The 17,813-nt window shown below is 35.8% G+C and overlaps 1 protein-coding gene across 1 annotated transcript in view; it reads left to right on the top strand.

Annotated features, from left to right (window-relative positions):
* LOC112969900 (dystrophin) overlaps window positions 1-17,813 on the top strand; it is a gene marked incomplete at its 3' end in the record, with an annotated part of 817,409 nt that overhangs the window by 125,056 nt on the left and 674,540 nt on the right. The window contains exons 11-12 of the mRNA XM_026073700.1: window positions 2,825-3,004; window positions 10,045-10,220. Of these exons, the coding sequence (XP_025929485.1) occupies window positions 2,825-3,004; window positions 10,045-10,220 (356 nt within the window). The remainder of the gene's footprint in view (window positions 1-2,824; window positions 3,005-10,044; window positions 10,221-17,813) is intronic.

The raw sequence follows: 17,813 nt of genomic DNA, 5'->3' as shown, positions 1-17,813 counted from the left end.
ACACCACCACCATTTGTTCACTGTCACTATCATTATCTCTCAATTCTTACATGAGACAAAGGATGACATAAAGCGTGGACTAAACTGGAGGATATGATGTAGTGAGTATATAGAACATAAGTGGACAGACCGAAGTGAAATTTTACTGCCATTTATGGCATGAGTTTGATAGGTTATTTTGATGCCCTGCACCTAGATTTTCCAACCTGTAAAATGTAAGTAATGGTATTTTTCTATTTCATAAAGCAGGCTGAGATATAACAAAAAGGTATACAAGATCTAGATATTTATATTTACAATTAATATTACATTAGTGTCAGGTTAARTCTTCACTTGCTTCACTTAATGCAAATTTCTTCACTTATTAGAAGATACAAATTAGGTACTACATTAAAACTGAGTCCTGGAATAAATCTCTCAGCAGCTGAACAATTATGTTTTACAGCAGATATTGCTCATTAGAATATTACAATGAGCAAGGAATGAGTTTAGTGATGTTTAAGGAAAAGAAAAACAGTAATAATCAAAGTAAAAGCTTGAAAACAAAAAAAACAACTTGTGGAAGCATATTACTAGCAGAGAGAGAAAACCACTTTATAATGTTCAAATATCAGAATATTGGTGCCTTACTGTATGTTGCTGTTGACACACCGCACATGTATTTGGAATAAGCTTCTGAAAACATGGTTAAATATGTATAATGACTTATCTGTGTCTGTGTTACAGTTCTCCAGCCCATGCTTTGTGTCTTGCGTGTGGACATTTTACTTGCACAGACTGTGAGAGTGGTAGTAATATAGCACATTGATGTCCTTTCTTTGTGAAATTTAATTAAAATACTTGAAGATGTTCAACCAGGGAAGATCTAGCACCATGATTTAATGAATATAGTTTTTTAAAAAATGAATTAAGAAAGAACTACTATAAAATAAATCTTACACAATTGTATTTGATAAAAGTTATGATTGAATTATTGATACTTACAGTACTGTTGATTCCCTTGCAGCCTGGTAAATTGCTTATTTTGTTCTTATTTCCAGAGTTTTTAGAGCTGTTCTTGCACAAGAGAAAATCAGAACTAGTGCACATTATTGGCTGCTGTAGCACATTGACAGGTTTTCAGTAAAGAAACATAAAACCAGAATTTCCCAGTATTTTTTTTACAGGTTAATCATTGCTACCAAAAGAATATTGGGTAATACTGAGCAATAGCTTTGATAGCTACGTGGTTTTAGCATCCTTCCTTTTCTAGTGGTTCATTTGCTGATTATGCTCTATATATGAGGGCTTGATGCTTAACTGATTTGTACATTGTTCAGCCGTTGACAGCTGTGGAGACTGGAAATAAAACGCCACCAGTCGGAATTCAATAATCATGTTTCATAGGGTACCTTTCTGTTCTCCGTTTTTGATGGTTTTAGTTACTGGCTTTCAAGCCAGCTTTTTCTGCCACTATAAGCCCCAGGGAGAAGTCAGATATAGTAATCCTTGAAAATGCAGGCGGTAAATTACTTTCCATCGAGTCTGTTCTCTATGTTAGATCTGCTGCTATGTCACATTCTTAAATATGAAGTAGGCAAGCTGCTGTTTGTTAGGGAGATGTCAGTTTAGAGTTTGATATTCATTATATCTATCATCAGTATTTATGATGTTTTGAATCATAAATACTGGAAATAGTGGAAAGAATACTGTTTACAAAGGCACTAATTTTTCCCTTTACTAAACTGTATTTTAGATCCCTGTTGGGATGTTAAAGCTACGGGAAAATATATGTAGACTTAATTCTGTGAGCTGTAATTGTTGTGTAATTATCCATCTTGAAATTTATAGGAAATGCTATGGGGATTAGATTACCATCCCCAGTTGCATAAAGATATCAAAATTTGGCCCTGGTTAGTACAGATAAGGGTGTGGAGAATGAATGCTTAAGGGACAACAATCAATGAGGTAAAACCAGTAGCAGTAGTAAGAAAAATTTTCCAGGTGGTAACTGGAGCTATGGATGACTCTTGAGTCTGTGAATGACCTGCTTCACAGCGAGAGTTGTCAAGATTTCAGGAGTTTCAAGATCCCTTGGCAGTTTACTTCAGTGGAGCCATGAAGACTGAAGATTCTCATTTTCCGTGAGCACCTCTGCCTTCTGGCAGTCTGATGACTCACAGGGTGCAGCAGTTGGAAAGGGGAATCTCCAGGCCCCCAGCTGCACAGCAGCTTTCTTTGCACACCCAGGGGAGCTCCCAAGGTCCCCAAGGCTTCTTGGTTCCTTGGCAGGCTGCTGCCATGCAAGGAGGGCCTGCAGAAATCCCAGAAAGACGAGGAATATACAGTTCATTATTATTTCCAAAACTAAACGTCTTATTTTCAAGAGCTGTGTTTTTACATCCTAGTTTGGGATGGAATACTATTTTTCTAGAAACCATTTTTTTCCCAATCAGTTTTCATGTTCAGTATATGGGCACAGTACAGCAAAACTGTAAAGAAACCTTGTTTGAAATGTTCATACAGTTGTTAACATTAATGCAGTTTTAAGGTTGCTGAAGTCACACAGCCTTTAGTTTTTTGATTTATACTCCAACCTGAGGCATGCTGTGATGTCTGGAATTGCTCCACCTGTCATGTTTTATTGCTTTGTGAGGTATAATGTGTCCATTCCACTATGTCAGCTTCACCAGCAGCTTTTACAATAACAGCAGTGTGGAAGTACAGGCATTTGTATGAAATATCCTTACCCATTTTCAATTCTTTATGGTGCTTTCTTTGGGGTTTTTCTTCTAGGTTCTTCTGTGTGAATTACTGTTCTTCTTGCTGTTACTTTGTTTAACAGATCCTAAAAGGAGATCTAGAAATGAAAAGACAAATGATGGGTAAGCTGAATTCACTCAGCCAAGACCTCCTTGTAGCTGTGAAAAATAAAGCYGTGGCTCAAAAACTGGAGAGTCGTCTCGAAAATTTTGCTCAGCGCTGGGATAGCCTTGTGCAGAAGTTAGAGAGCAATTCTAAGCAGGTTTGTTAAAAACATCATTTTGTCAGCTGGTGACAGATAAATCCTTTGCCAGTCAAATGCCTGAAGTAGTTTTGGTGCTGTTTGTCATGTTGTTCTAAATCTTTTCCCTGCATGATTGCTTCAGACACGGTTTATTTTAGGACAGCAGAATACAACTGTTATATAACTTTCCAGAATGTTATTTATCTATTTTTGATTGCTCTCCTTTATGGTATTGATAACTTTATAGGGTTTTTAACTGTGTTTATACAATCCATAATGAAAATATTTCCAGTTAATTTATTTTTAACCTATAATAGTCRATCACTTCATATATACTGTTTTTATGGCTATCTCTGTGGAGTAGCACCTAGTCTGAAATTACTATTAGGACCATTTAGTAGTTAAACCAAAATTATGTTTATTTCTCTTCAACAGTGAAAGTTTATGTAATTACTGTTTCAGTTCTGCTTATGTTATCCTGACTTAGAGATTAAAAAATGAGCCTATAAAAAGAGAAGTGTCTTGGAAAAATAAAGGAACGCATACCCATGGCCAAAATATCAGTGAAAAAAGAAAATCATCCACTATTCTTCTGTCTTGCYTCTTTTTGTTACCCATAATATATTAAAAAGGAAATTGAGGAGCTAATGTTTCACATTGGTTAAACCAGATCAATGCTATGGTGTAGTATTCCAAAATGTATCCACTTATTTTTTTCTAACCAGCTGTCAACATCTCTTTCTTGATGGAATTAAACCAAAGTCAGCTCACTTTTTCCATGTTACTGCATGTTCCTCTGTAACATTCCTAGAGTACTTGTCACATTTCTGGTCAGTCTGATTCAGTTCCCTTTACTGTGCTGCAAGCTTTTGTTGCTATATGCTAATGCTTCTGCCACCTTATTCTGGACACATATAGGGAAAGATAATTAAATGAAAGCTGCTATATTTCCTGTAGCAATCTGGGTATCTCTCAATACCCTTGCTCTATACTCATACTCATTAATCTTTTCTTTTGCTCTGGTCGTTGCTGTTTAGCTGAAGTTGGAAACATTAAATTGGGAGAGCAGAAGAGAGAGAAACACAATCGGGAAAGGGAACAACTCCACTAGTAACATAAGTCAAAAGGAATTTGTGCTATACAGCATTTGTAGTGATAACAGTTGAAGATTTAATTTAACTCTTGCATATTTACACTGGGAAACCTGTTGCTTCTATGCAGAGAAAAATCCAGAGATGCATTTTGAATTTGGGACAGCTAAGGTCTCAAGATTTCAAGAACTCAGTGTGTCAGGTCACAGGCTCATGGATTTTGGAAACTTCTCCAAAGAGTACATTCTTCATATCTTCTACAGGGCAGTACTGCCCTCCAGCTTGGATTGTTTTGCTGACCAATACAACCATGAGATGTAATTTTCCTTGTGTGGTTAAAGTTCCTAGCAGTGCCTGGTGCACAGTCTGTACAGTCAGAGCATCTCAAAGCCTTTGGCTGCCCAGTTGTGCACAGGATTCAAGCYCATCTGGGACAGAGGAGAAACTGTCTGTGTAAACTTTAATGGCTGAGCGTGGTCTCAAGCCTGCCTCTGCAAATTTGTTTCTCACAGTACCTGCAGAGCAGGGCTCTCCGTGAATACCTTTTAAAAAGACGGTATCTTACAAGTTGCGCTACTGTGGTGTCCTACAAAAAAAGGAAAGGTTGTAGACCAGCGTTCATTTATTTTGATCAGTATGTGAACTGTGTGAGAATATAAATTTAGTAGCTCAGTAGCTCCATTTTTTAGAAAAATAAATCTATTCAAGATTCCTAACATTCTAATTCTAAATACCAATAATAATTGACACCTTAACCTCTCTGATCTTAACAAATACATAGTTATAACTTTTTCATTTGTTCTCATTTCATAAAAACTCTATAAATCTTACAGGAATTATAGGAAAAAAWATATATATAATATACATATATATATATATGAGAAAATTATAGAAAAACAATGGAAGTATTAAATCCTAGTTAGATAAATTGAGAGAGAAGTGTCTTCATGTTAAAATATAAGAAATCACCTACTAAACTGAGAAAAGTGGGAGTTACATATTATGTATGCCATCTATGCAGAAAAAATAGAACCATAAAAGGTTGTCCAATATGTTATAAACTGTTTATGCCCTATAAACTGCTCAGTGAAAATCAGTGTTCTGGATACTCAATTAAAAGCTACATTTATATACTGTAATAAATAATATTTCTATTAATATTTTGCTACTTAGTTTCTTCTTCCAAACTGTACTTGTACCATGAATGTCTTAAAGTACTTGTAACTTTTTACTTTCAAGACCAGTTTTTCAAACCTACGTTCGTAATATCATGTGTAGAGTTCCCACAGTTTTGGTGACAAAATTTTTGAAGTCATTTTGAAACTTTATTTCAGAAGATGGTGCTATTTCTTTTTTCCTATCCTTGTCTTCACTCCCTGGCACATACACACCTTCATTTGTTTTGATATATTCATGTTCATAGATATAAAAAGTTGTTTCATTTAATGTTCTAGATGCTGCTGAATGAATAGTGGGGCTCAGTGCCAGAGCCTGCTGATATTTCATGTCAGTAAAATTTCTGAAATCTATGATCATGAAGGATTGGGGAAAAAATAAACTTACCTTTCTTGGAACCAGCCCAAAGTATTCAGAAATAATTAAGATTGTTGATGTCTCCTAAAAGCAGATACTATTTTTGAAAATAGAATTCAGATTATGGAAAAGACAGATCCTCATTGTGAAGTGACAGTTGTCCATCCATACATCATAGTGCAGCACAGGTTTGGGGTTTCCAAAAGAGTGTAACTGTGTTATCATAGGACCACGCTTCAGCTGGTAAGCTCCTCCTCCAAGGAGAAGCCACTTTGCTTGGCACAGAGTCAGTATGCTGACGTAGCCTTACTGCTTCAAATTCTGGAGCCACTGCATACTCATTGCTAACCTAAGGATCTCTTCTTAATACACTGTTACACAGTTTTGATATGTCCCCATGCTTGCCTAAGCATTATGAAACATTGATGGTGTACTTATTGTCATGTGTATCTACCTAGGCAGGGCAGATAAAGTTAGTGGTGTTTATTAGTTTATTCATTACAGAGCTCATTTACATATTTAGTCTGCAAGAAGCAAAATGACTCTGACAAATGTCATCGACTAAAAGCTTTTATTCTGTCTAATCATGAGCTGGGGTAGARGGGAGTTAGAAGAGAGTGACAATATAATATTTTTCACTAAAACTTACCAGAAGATACATGTATTATTCTTCAAACCTAGATACTGACTTCAAAATGAGCTCTATTCCATTCATTAATAATTTATTCTCATAGTACTTTCATAATAATGTTGTTTGGTCATTAGTTATTTCCCCTCCCTCATTTACTGTGATGTCACTAAATGGTTAATAATTTAACAAAATAAGAAATTATATGGAACAGACAGTCTTAGCCTTAATTCAAAGCTGATTTTCCARTTAGACATTGGACACAGTTACACAACCCAAAGGAAATGTGTTGAAAGTAGTATACAAGTCCTCCCCATTTAGCTAAATTTCTTGCTGCTAAATTTAAGCATTTAATCTGAACTCATGGCTGAAACTTCTGCTGTAATGAATGAATGGCAAGGATGAGAGAGAGACAAGTCTAAAAAGCTGTTTATCCTCATCATGAAATAGTGTCTGCTTTTCTTCATTGACCACGCAGTGGAAGCAAGGACAAGGACAACTTGCTTCAACTAGATGCCCAACTTTTAGACACCCCAAAACCACCTTTAGTGAGTGCATTATGCTTCACTAAACTATACTGAAAACCTTCCCAAACTAAAGAAAACACCATTCCTCATCTGAACTTCCCCACTCACATACACACATTTTATCGAAGAAGAGATGACAGCTCCAAAAGTGAGTGTTAAGGAAAATTATGAGTATATCAGGACTGAGGGCATTTCCAAAGGCAGTAATAAATGATGGCATTAAAGGTAGGCTGAAGTATAAAAGAGAAATAAAATGGCATAAAACTACTGAAGTGTTATACACACATTGTACATACCTTTATCTGTAGAGGATGAAAAGGAAGTTGAAATTTGTCTACTCTGAAGAGAGATGAGTTTTAACACATTTCTAAAACAAGCTTAGTGTTGGGAACCTGGATGCAAGCATTGTATTTTGAAAGCCTTTTAATGTGCAGCCTCAAGAGTCACCTTAGCACTTTCCATATGATTTTTCAGTGAGTTAAAGGCCAAGTCTGTAACTCCCCTTCTCAGATTCACATCTGCTTGTCCGGAACTTAGAAGGTTAAAGAACTATACAGTCATGATTTGGACCATCCTTGAATGAACAACCATGAAACAAACCACTTCCGTGGTAAGATTAAGAGGTTTTTTTCTTTGCCAGGGAAGCAAGTGAACGTTACTTCCTCTTTTGTAAGCTTGTATTTTTAAGGATTTTCCTTTACCTGCTGAGGAATAGTACTCTAAATGTGTACCAGCTTCCTAAACTTCATTGCACACAGTTACATTGCAGTGTAATCTTCGGCACCTTTTAGTCTTCCCTAATCTCTGTGATTAGAATGATTATGAACTTCAAATTCGTATCTCCATTTTCTTTTTGAGGTTTATAGTATTTAACCTCTGCTCTTATTGTTTAAGCATGTAAAATACTTTTTTGCTGTTTTGACATGTAAATCATTACACCCCACAGCATCGTGACTTGACTGCTCTGAGCATACGGTAATTATGCTGCCTGCTTTCTTTGAAGCACAGTTCCCGATCACCAGCTGAAGCTGTTACTGCTGTGTGATTGGTTGTAGGCTGCAGATGATGCCTACAATGCTCTAGCTCTGGTTTGTTCTTTGTTTTGCACCTTCTTCACTCTAAGCTGTACCCTGATATTGATCGGCAAATGGAAACATGACAGGATATGGCCTTAGGTGTCAGACACATATCCTGCCATTGATTTTTAGATAAAACTTTCCCTGAGTACTGTATGAATTTTGTGAGAAGGGGAAAGAGAGACTGTAGCCAAAAATCCACATATGGAGTAAGCAATGATTTGGAGTGCTCTTAGCTGCGGAGACAACCCAGTGACAGATGACCTCAGGTGTTCATAGAGCCCTAGACCTTAGAAATGTTAATTTGCTCTTTTCTTTCCCCTCAGAAATAAAAGTTAATTAAAAATAAAATTGAAAAGAATACTGCATAAAATGTTAATAAATCTATATGGAAATGTTTCCTTATTATTTTCATGATGTAGTTGAGGGAGCCAAAACAAAGGTATTTGTATGTATATAGAAGTGATTAAAAAGTAAACAGGGTATTTTTCTCTGCCAAAGAATTGATGTTTCCAAAGCTCCTACAGTTCACAAGCAGTTTACTCTAATTAACAATCCTAATCCAGAGATAAAAGTTCTTCTTTGAATCTTAACTTTGTAGTCTTCTAAATAGTCCAGATTCTTCTCTAAAACCTAGACAGCTGGTCATTTCTAGAAGGGGAAACGTAGCACTGAATTGACTTCTTTAAGTAAGATTACCAAAATTACAGTGGTAATGGACTTCTCTACTCATCATTTCCATTGGCAGGCCAGACAAAGAACAGCAAGACTTTTTGATTTAGCAGACCATGTGAAAGATGAGGAAACATTGTCAGGAAGTCAGGATATTTCAGGTGTTTGTTTGCTTTCCTGGTATTGCCTCCTGACAAGAGGCTGGTTGCTAACAGTRTGCTCTTCCCATGTCACTCTGTTTTTCCACAGAAGAAAGGGCTGTGGAAGATGAATTACTGTTAATCACTTGGTATGGCTCTTCTCCATTGTTCACAGAAATGCTAATTTCTCAATAACTAAGATAACTCCATGCTCTTACTGAGCTTCTGTGCAAGAACTAATATGTTATTTATGTACATGTATTTCACTGAATCTTAAATGCTAGCATTGCTGTCTCTAAATTGGAAGAACTTTCTAATTCTTGCATGTTGGCAGTAAGCAAAGAAGCAGAGCTCTTCTGGCGCACAGCTTTCCCCGGTCATCATATAACCTCTTCCCTTTATTTTCCATTTCACTACCCTAAACTATAAGGTGGTCATTGGAGCCATAACCAGAGCATTTTGACAAATGAGCCAGCATCTGACAGAACAAAAAGAATTATTGATGTATTAAGGCACTTAGAGAATAGCTTCCCATGTTTACATGGGAACTTCATAGTTTAATATCATATGGAAGAAAATATATATAGATAGAACGTGCACAATTGTTTTGATGACACTGATGTATATTTTCACTTTATCTTTCAAACACATGTGAGCAGAAAATATTTCTCATCATACCTTTTTTTTAMAACTATTTGAAAAGTTCATTTTCATATTACTGGGCAAAGTAATCACGTTAGATTGGTAGTGTTTACAGTGTTACATATTTAAGTATTAGTATCTTTTATGAACCCCTTTAATATTTTTAATTATGAAATAATGTTGAGGCATATTTACTTGTCTTCTAGTGCATGTATTCTTCTTTAAGATTTCCTGATGGAAAAGTAACTGCTCCTTTATACAAATGGGTTGTGATGAATTATATCCTGCTTTGAAAATTAGTGTAAATAAGTAGTAAAAATAACAATTGGTAATTTAGTGCCACAGGTTTTCTTTATCTCTCCTCAAGGAATAAATATTAGAATGGAGGCAGAATGACATAAGAAATAGTAACTTTTTATATATTTTCAGTCATTCAATTCCCTCATGAAATTGACCTTTTCTTTACCATTTATTTCTTTTCTTCATTCAGCATGATTTAGAGGGAGCCATAAATACATTCTGTTTAGGATTCTTTCTGATTTTTATATTGAATTAAACAGATGTTTTATTCACATAGCATGAGTCAGATAAAACAATTTGGTTTGAGTTCAATGTAGTGTTATTTTTTTCTGAAGGTCAGCCTATGATCAGACAGGARCAGTTTCTCATTATTTTCTATTGCCACTCCAAACAGTCTTTACTAAAGTCTTTCAAGCAATGTGTGACCTCTGTTTTAATACTTCTCACAGATTTCACAGGCTGTCACCACCGCTCAGACATCACTAACACAGACAACTGTAATGGAAACTGTAACTATGGTGACCACAAGAGAACAAATCCTGGTTAAGCATGCTAAAGAGGAACTCCCACCACCTCCACCCCACAAAAAGAGGCAGCTCCTCGTGGATTCAGAAATTAGGAAGAGGTGAGAATCATTAAGAGATGGAGAAAGAATAACGATAGCACTTGGACAGGAATGCAAAAATAGTCATTTGACTGCCATAGTTTGCTGTGTACTTTTTTGAGATTAAAATTATACTTATGTACTCTGTTAAGATGCTAATTGATTATTACCTTTCTTTTCTCATCATGAATTAAGGAGTTTTTTGTGCTTCTAGCCTAGCAAATAACTATTTTGCGTTGCAGAACGTTAAGCATTACGCCAATAAGATCGTGCTCCTATTTTATTCAGTCAAAGTTCTTAGGTATGGCAATGTGGGGCCTTGCTTGACTGTAGTCTTGAAACTTGAAGGACARCAAGTATTCCATCAGTTCTCAGCTTGAAAAAGAATTTTATAGTAGTGAGAATGCTAGTGGTGCAGATATTCCCTGGTTTCAAAAACTGAAGTTGTATTCTCCTGACTTGTGGGTCAGCAGTAAGAATAACAGTTCTGCAGAGGCAGAGTTATTATTTGGTCAAACAAGTGGTAACATTATTTTCAGAGGTTTTCCATGTGTAACTCAAGTACAAGATCAAATGGATTGTAAACCTAGACTGAGCACTCATTAGAGTCCAAAGAGAGATTTCTGATCATTTTAGGTAGAACTGGCTAAAGAGCTGAATTAATTTATGAATATGGTACTAAGAAATTAGATTTAAAACACTCATTGTAATGTTCATTTTAGAAACGGCTTTTGATACTCAGATAAACATAGAAATTCTGAGTTCCGAGGCAGCAGATTCAAGGACTGAGAGGAGTAAGAAACTGCATTCAGTGTCTCATTTCTGCAGAAAACATCTTTGCTTAGTTCAGTGTGTTTTCAATGATAACTGTAAGTTATTTTCTTGTAAAATAACTTTTTTTTTCTTTAACTACATTACAATATACAACCAGGTATATTATTAAGAGGAATGAGATGTACCAAGAGTAGGAGAAACCTGGGGGTGGTTTTAATTGAAGTAGGTATGTCATTGAAAAAGCAGCCACTTAGGGGCAGTTTTCTTTATACATAGGCATCCAAAATGGGATTCATATTACCCAACTTTGACCATTCTAAATGTTAGGTTTCTAGTTCAGTCTCATTATTTGGGAATGTTGTCTACATGGTGTAAAAAGAATGATTCATCCCCTTTCGTATTAGGTTGGGTGTCTGCCCTTTTTATGAGTCTTCTATGTCTTCATTGACTACAGAATATGCCTAGACTRAATAGCTGACTTGTAGATGGCTAAATTTGAATGAAATGAATCTAACCTCCAAAGTCTTGGTTTGAAAATATTTGGATCTGATTCTTTTTCATCTAATTGTTTTTAAAGGTAATGTAGGACACACGACCTAAGATACCATTAAATAATGTGGTAGAAGTATATTTTGCTAATATATTCCCATGTGCTCAAGAATAATGCACAGTGATGAAAAGCACCAGTCTCAAACTCTTGAATCTGTTCAATGAATTGTTAGAGGCATTTTTTTTGTGTAACTGTCATTGAAAGCATTACTGCTTTTCTTAATGTTTTGGTAAAGACCTTAAACAGGATCAAGACCCTGTAAAACCTATATGAAGACATGGTCCCTGCCCTGAAAATATTGGCATTCTTAATTTTGAAATTAAAAAATTAAGACTGAAAATTCCCCTGAAATTTTAAAGTTTTTTGATAGTTGACATTTTAAAAGTTTTCACATAATCTTTTTTTCAGATTGAATATTTTAGGAATTGTCTTACTCGACCTTGAAATGTAAGGAGATGAAATACAGAAATCTRTTGTTATAAAGGAAAGCATCATCTTAATTAAAACTAAATGAAGTAAGATGATTTTCTAATTCTCCATTTTATGCTTCTTCAAGAAAGGTGTTTGTTGCTATAGAGTTATGCATTATAACAAATTTGGGGACCAAACTTCCGAAGTTTCTTTCTCAAATGTACTGTATATGTAGTATTAGTCTGTATTCTCCTTCTTGTTTGTATTCTTTTCATTTTCCTTAATGCAAAAGTTAAACTGGCAGGGGACAGATGAATACATACATACTCCTAAGTTATTGTTTAGGGAAACTACTTGAGGGCAGGAATTAACAGGATTCTAGAAACTGTTATATTCAGAAATACCTTATATTATACAAACTATGAATTACTAATTCTTTTAGCTATTGTCTGTCTAAAGCATTGAAACTAACAAAGATATATATGAAGTTGATAGAACYTTCTACTGAAAATAGGATATATTATCAAGTTGCAGACTGTGACAGCTTACAGCTATATTGCCAGTTCTGCTACCAAATGTATAGAGTGTTAATGTTTTTGGACAATGCATAGTAGGTTTTGAGGTTTTCTGTTTTGATTTATGTTTTTTGCTATCTAAAAGATATTCTTCTACTGTATAAGTCCTTAACTTTTGGATAATAGTCAAAATATGAACCATGGAACAATCTGTAGTTCTTAGTCTTTGTCTAGAACATCAGGTAATGGAATAAACTGTGGTTTCTCATACATACTTAAAATCAGACTCCTTTTCATTACCGCACAGGTTAGATTTTTATTTTGATCTGGTAAGACAGGAAGCTGAATTCTGGCACAGAGAAAGGAGTTCATTATTTAATGTCCTTTAATATGCTCTAAGTAGGTGGAATATTGTTCCGTGTGCTAGAGTTATGAGGTTTGTTTTAGCAATGCAATCTCTGTATAATACAAAGAAAGATACCATCATATGAGCATTTCTTCAGTATGGCTGTTCACTACATACCTGCAAGTGGACCTACAATATGGTAAGGATCTGTTGTAAAGCAAATGCTGTTAGAATTGTCCTCAGCTGTGCAGCAAGATGAATGATGGCTGTATTGGCGACAAGGCATTTCCATTTAGATATTTCTTTTATGGCATTTCTAGATGAACAGCCGAAAAGAGACTATATTTCTTTCCTCTCTATAAAATCCCAGAGGGTGTTCTGGAGTTGGAGAACCAATGAATAAATACCTTCAGATAAACAGTTGGCGAAGGAACTTCAGGGAATGAGTTTCAGCTTGCAATAATAATAATTGTCATGCCTTGTTTTAATAAAAAAAATGCAGTCTTACACACTAATGCTTTTGACATTATGCTGTTGTCTTCCTCCAGCATAATGAATTTAAAATGAACATAAGCGCAATGATTGGAGAAGAAAACTAACCTTAAAGTTTGAGTGCCTAGCTAAAATATCTGCATACGTAGGTGACTAGACACTTTCTTCATCAATGATTGTTTGTGGGGAGGACCTCGTGGCTGTATTCCCATACAGTCAGTCAGTTATTTTCTGGGTCTGCTGCTGACTGCAAGATCTTTCTTTTTTTGTGTGTATATTTACTTGGTCCTAGACCCAAGGGAGAAGCAAAACCACAGTCTTGAACAGCTTTTAGTTTTTGAACTGAACTAGAAAATGGATGTTCCTGATCTACCTCTTCCTGTATTGTTCCTTATTGTGTGTGTGTTTATGTTCAAAATCTTCCCTGAGCACTTGTAGACTAAGAATTGATGATTCTACAGTGCTTAGTTTCTGTTTGATTCAAGAAAGCACCAGGCATCGAACGCTTACCTGAAGTTTCTGAAGATGCACAACCATATTGTGTTGGCCACTTTCTGCAGTTGCAGTACAATACACTGCGTGTGTGGTGGGGGTTTTTTTTGGCAGGGGGGAGGCTTGGGGCTTGGGGCTTGGGGGTTGAGGCTTTTTTGAGGGTGGGGAGGGTGATAATGCTTCCAAGTTTTCTTGTCTTCTTTCATCTGTTCTTCTCAGGTTTTCGTCAGCTTTGTTGCTGTAAAAGAGCATGCCTAAAATAAATGCATCATCCTCAACTGCCACATGTTTGGAAAGTTTTATGCTCCAGATCTGCTTTCCTATCTTCTGAATGTTTTAGAAAGAGCAGAGGATGCATTGCAAATGGACTGCACCTGCAGTGTGAATTGCTGGGTCCCCAGGCTCGAGGAGGGAGAAAGAGTAGTTTGGCTCCTCAGTGAATACTGCATTAGTGGACTATATAACACTGTGTTCTCCTGCTGCTTAGCTGAGGAGAGACAATGGATGACTAGGATAGAAACATCAAGCTTTCTATGATGCTTTCTATTTTTACATTTTCAAGTGTTTTGGAAGGATTAGAACTGTATGAATCTCATTTATACTGATGAAATTGAGGAAGAGCAATTTGACTCAGTAGACCAATTGACAGAGGAATTGAATTCACTTTTCCATTGTTCCAGTTCCCAACTCTCTGTACTATGGTATAAGTGCATGGGCAACAAGCTCTTTGTTTTTCTCACCTCCTAAAACTGTTTGCTACCATAAATGGTGGATAGCAGAGATAAGAAGCAGATGACTTTTTTTTTTTCCTTCCTCACAATCCACAGGTATCTTCAAATTTAGTGCTTTAAAACTTCAGAATGATTCAGGGATGTGTTAAGTTCTGTACGGATCATAGGAAAGTAAGCAAATTTTCCTAAAGAAATTCATTTGCAACTGAAAAGGGAAAAATTGTTGGAGCTGTATAATAAAAGTCATAGGAGTATATATTAGACATTTAGAGTTGATATAAATGTAACATAAGTGAAGTTTTAAAAGAAAAAATAATGTAAATGGGAGAATGGGTTGCAAGGTGTCATTTTCATTTCCATGCCATTTACATATTCTGGAAAAAAAATAGGTCAGGTGTATAGCATAGAAAAACCTGAAATTTATTCTTTTCCCAGAATGTTTTAAAATAGTAAACAGGTTGGAGCTGTTTAACATCTAATTTATAYGTATTTGTATTATGAATGTTCTTAAATAATGTGCAAGATGCTTTTCTTCGCCAATTAGTAAATAACTTTGTACACAATTCCTAATGTTTCCAAGGAAAGTTTATTTGTCATAACATTGTTACAGATATAATGTTAAACTTCAGATCTGAAATAGATTCTTTACCCTTTGAAGAGAAAGGCATGTTAAAACAGGATAGTTGCTCCATCTAGTGTTTTGCATTTAGTAAGTGTTAACGTATCTGCAGATTTTTTAAAAATAAAGTAGCTTTCATTTTATTGCAAATTATTATATTTGGGATTCTGATGCTTCATTACTTTGAAAAGTTTGGAATGTTTTTGTTTAGAAAAACATATTAAAGGAAAAATTGTAAAGGTTTTTTTGATAGCTGTTGTTTCAAGTAGGCCCTTGCTGTACAATGAATTATCTTAGTCAGAACTAACCACTTTAACAGCTATTCTGTGGCTTGTTTGACCCTTACACTCTTGTTGAAATGTCGCTTTTGCTCTTTTCTTGTTACATAACAGTACTTAGCAAATCTAAAATGAGGAGAGTCGTGTCTTTGTAATTTCCCTGGTAGTCGTTGGTTCCAGTGGTGTTTCTGTGTCTCTAGTACCAGAGAAAAGGAAAAGGTGACTGAGCACATAATAAGATAATTTTCTGTTATTTACAGGAGGAATTATTTATAAATGTTTTCATCTACAGTGTAAGAGTAGGTACAGATACAACATCGAGTTCTGTAAACATGGCGTTTCATAACTTTTTTGTGCCTGTTGTTTTTTAACCCTTTATCCTGTTTGTGAGACAGGAAATGCCATGCTGACAAATACACTGAGAATGTGTATTTTTCAGCCCACTGAATTTTTGAAGTTACCTACTGTATTACAGGGACAATACCAGCTGGCACTCACTGGGAGGCAAGATGGCTGGAATTAAACTGCTTTGCATCTCTAGCCACTGGACATCATTGGCTGAAGGCAAATGATGTTAAATTTACTCTGCCACAGCCTCCAGAGTTTCATTTGCCTCAGCCATAAGTGATTTTCTTAGATATGAGAAAGGCAGTGGATCTAAACTATGTGAATTTCTGCAGAGTATTCCATGCTTCTGTCTGGGAACTATCGGTTAGGCTGTAGAAGGTATGGCTGGCTGTAAGAATGGCAAGATGGGTAAAGAAGGAAATAGGTTGTACCAAAGGAAGAACTATGAGGCTAGAAAGATACTTCTCAGGGAGATTTACTCTTGGGCCTGATCTAATATTTTCTTTAATGCCTTAGTATGTGTTACAGAAATATGCTAATAATATTGCTGAGGAAGCTAAACTGAATTGCATCATGATTGTACAGGAGGTCTAGACTATCATTCACTAGGAACTAGGAAGATAAAAATGTTATTAGGACAAATAAGCTATTACATTAGAAAATAAGAACAAGAGTATTTATCAACTAAAGTCTAAACAGCTGCAAATACAGTGGAGGAAGAGAAACATTAATCCATCGCAGAATAGTTCTGCTAATAGGTATATTGTAAAGTTGTTCTTAGGCATGTTTCTACTCAGCTTAGAGCTAGGAGCTAAAGAGCACTGCTGATCAGCTGGGTGTTTCAGTCCAGCCATGGGGATGCGGGAATTCAGTAAYGTCATTCTTGGGTCAGAGCTGCATCATTCCCTGCTGGCTCAGTACATAGGCAAACAATCTTATGTCTGCCCAAGGTACAAAGCATTGACATATCCATTGTGAAGGAAAGAGAAAAAAAAAGTGTAAAGGAAATTGATAGGCAGGTTCTATCCATTGAAGGAATGTCATTCTGAAACCACTTTCTAGTAGCAATAACATAGTAGCAATTTTAAGATGAAGTTTGATCAATTTAGAGGAAAGATAAACCTTGATGGTCACTTGACAGCAGGGTACTTCATGACTTGTGTTCCCATGTGAACCTGCACAACATTCGAGTTATATGTATAACTATGGGAAAAATTAGTGCATACACATGACTTCACACAGTCATCATCTTGCCATAGTAGTGTGTGTAAAGCATAGACAAAACCCATGAGTTTAAATTTATCATTGTCCTCTGCTAGATGATGCTGGCTGTAAGAACCACCATAACTCTTTGTAAGATGTATTGCATGGATGGAAGGTTTGGAGTCAATAAGTCTTTTTATTACTAAAAAAATTGTATGTTTTTATTTTGAAATATAAATAAACTAATTGTTGCTGTTATTTAGTAGTTTCCAAAAGACATTGGATTAGACAGGGACTTGTAGTAATACTTGAATATCAGATATTTAGGCCAGAGTTTCATGCACAGAAACAGAAAAATGAACATAATGTAGTTGTGAAATGCCTTAAAGGTGCAATTTATCCTGTGTTTAATTCAGAAGAGGAAGAGCAAACTTGAACAAGGAGACATTTTAAACAAGTCTTCTGTACATTCGATGATCTCAGCAAGAGAATTTTGAACGGGTCTGTAGTGGGTCTGTGGCTTAGTATGATAAAGAAAATGAGTTGCTGCAATCGACTGGTGAAGGGCCTCCATGCAACTTTCAGTGGTGTGGATTAAAAATATGAAGGTGTTTTTTCAGACATGCTGTGGAGTAAAAAGAGACCATATCTGAATTCAGCTGAAATGCGTTGGCCTCTACGGAGAGGGCAGTGAGAGCAGTAAAAGATTCCTATTGTAGGAGAATAGCCAAAAGAAAGGCTAATTTGAAAACTAAACCATGTGTGCCACATAAAGAGTTTTAGAGGCAGTAAATTCTCTGCTGCAGATTGAATTTTTAGGTAGACAGCAAGCTAAYGTGCATTTTAAAGTGAGGT

This window comes from Apteryx rowi, unplaced genomic scaffold (assembly GCF_003343035.1).
Source record: "Apteryx rowi isolate R43461 unplaced genomic scaffold, aptRow1 scaffold_373, whole genome shotgun sequence".
NCBI lineage: Eukaryota > Metazoa > Chordata > Aves > Apterygiformes > Apterygidae > Apteryx > Apteryx rowi.
The sequence above is the reverse complement of the archived record's forward strand: the minus strand, read 5'-3'. Positions and strand labels throughout refer to the sequence as shown.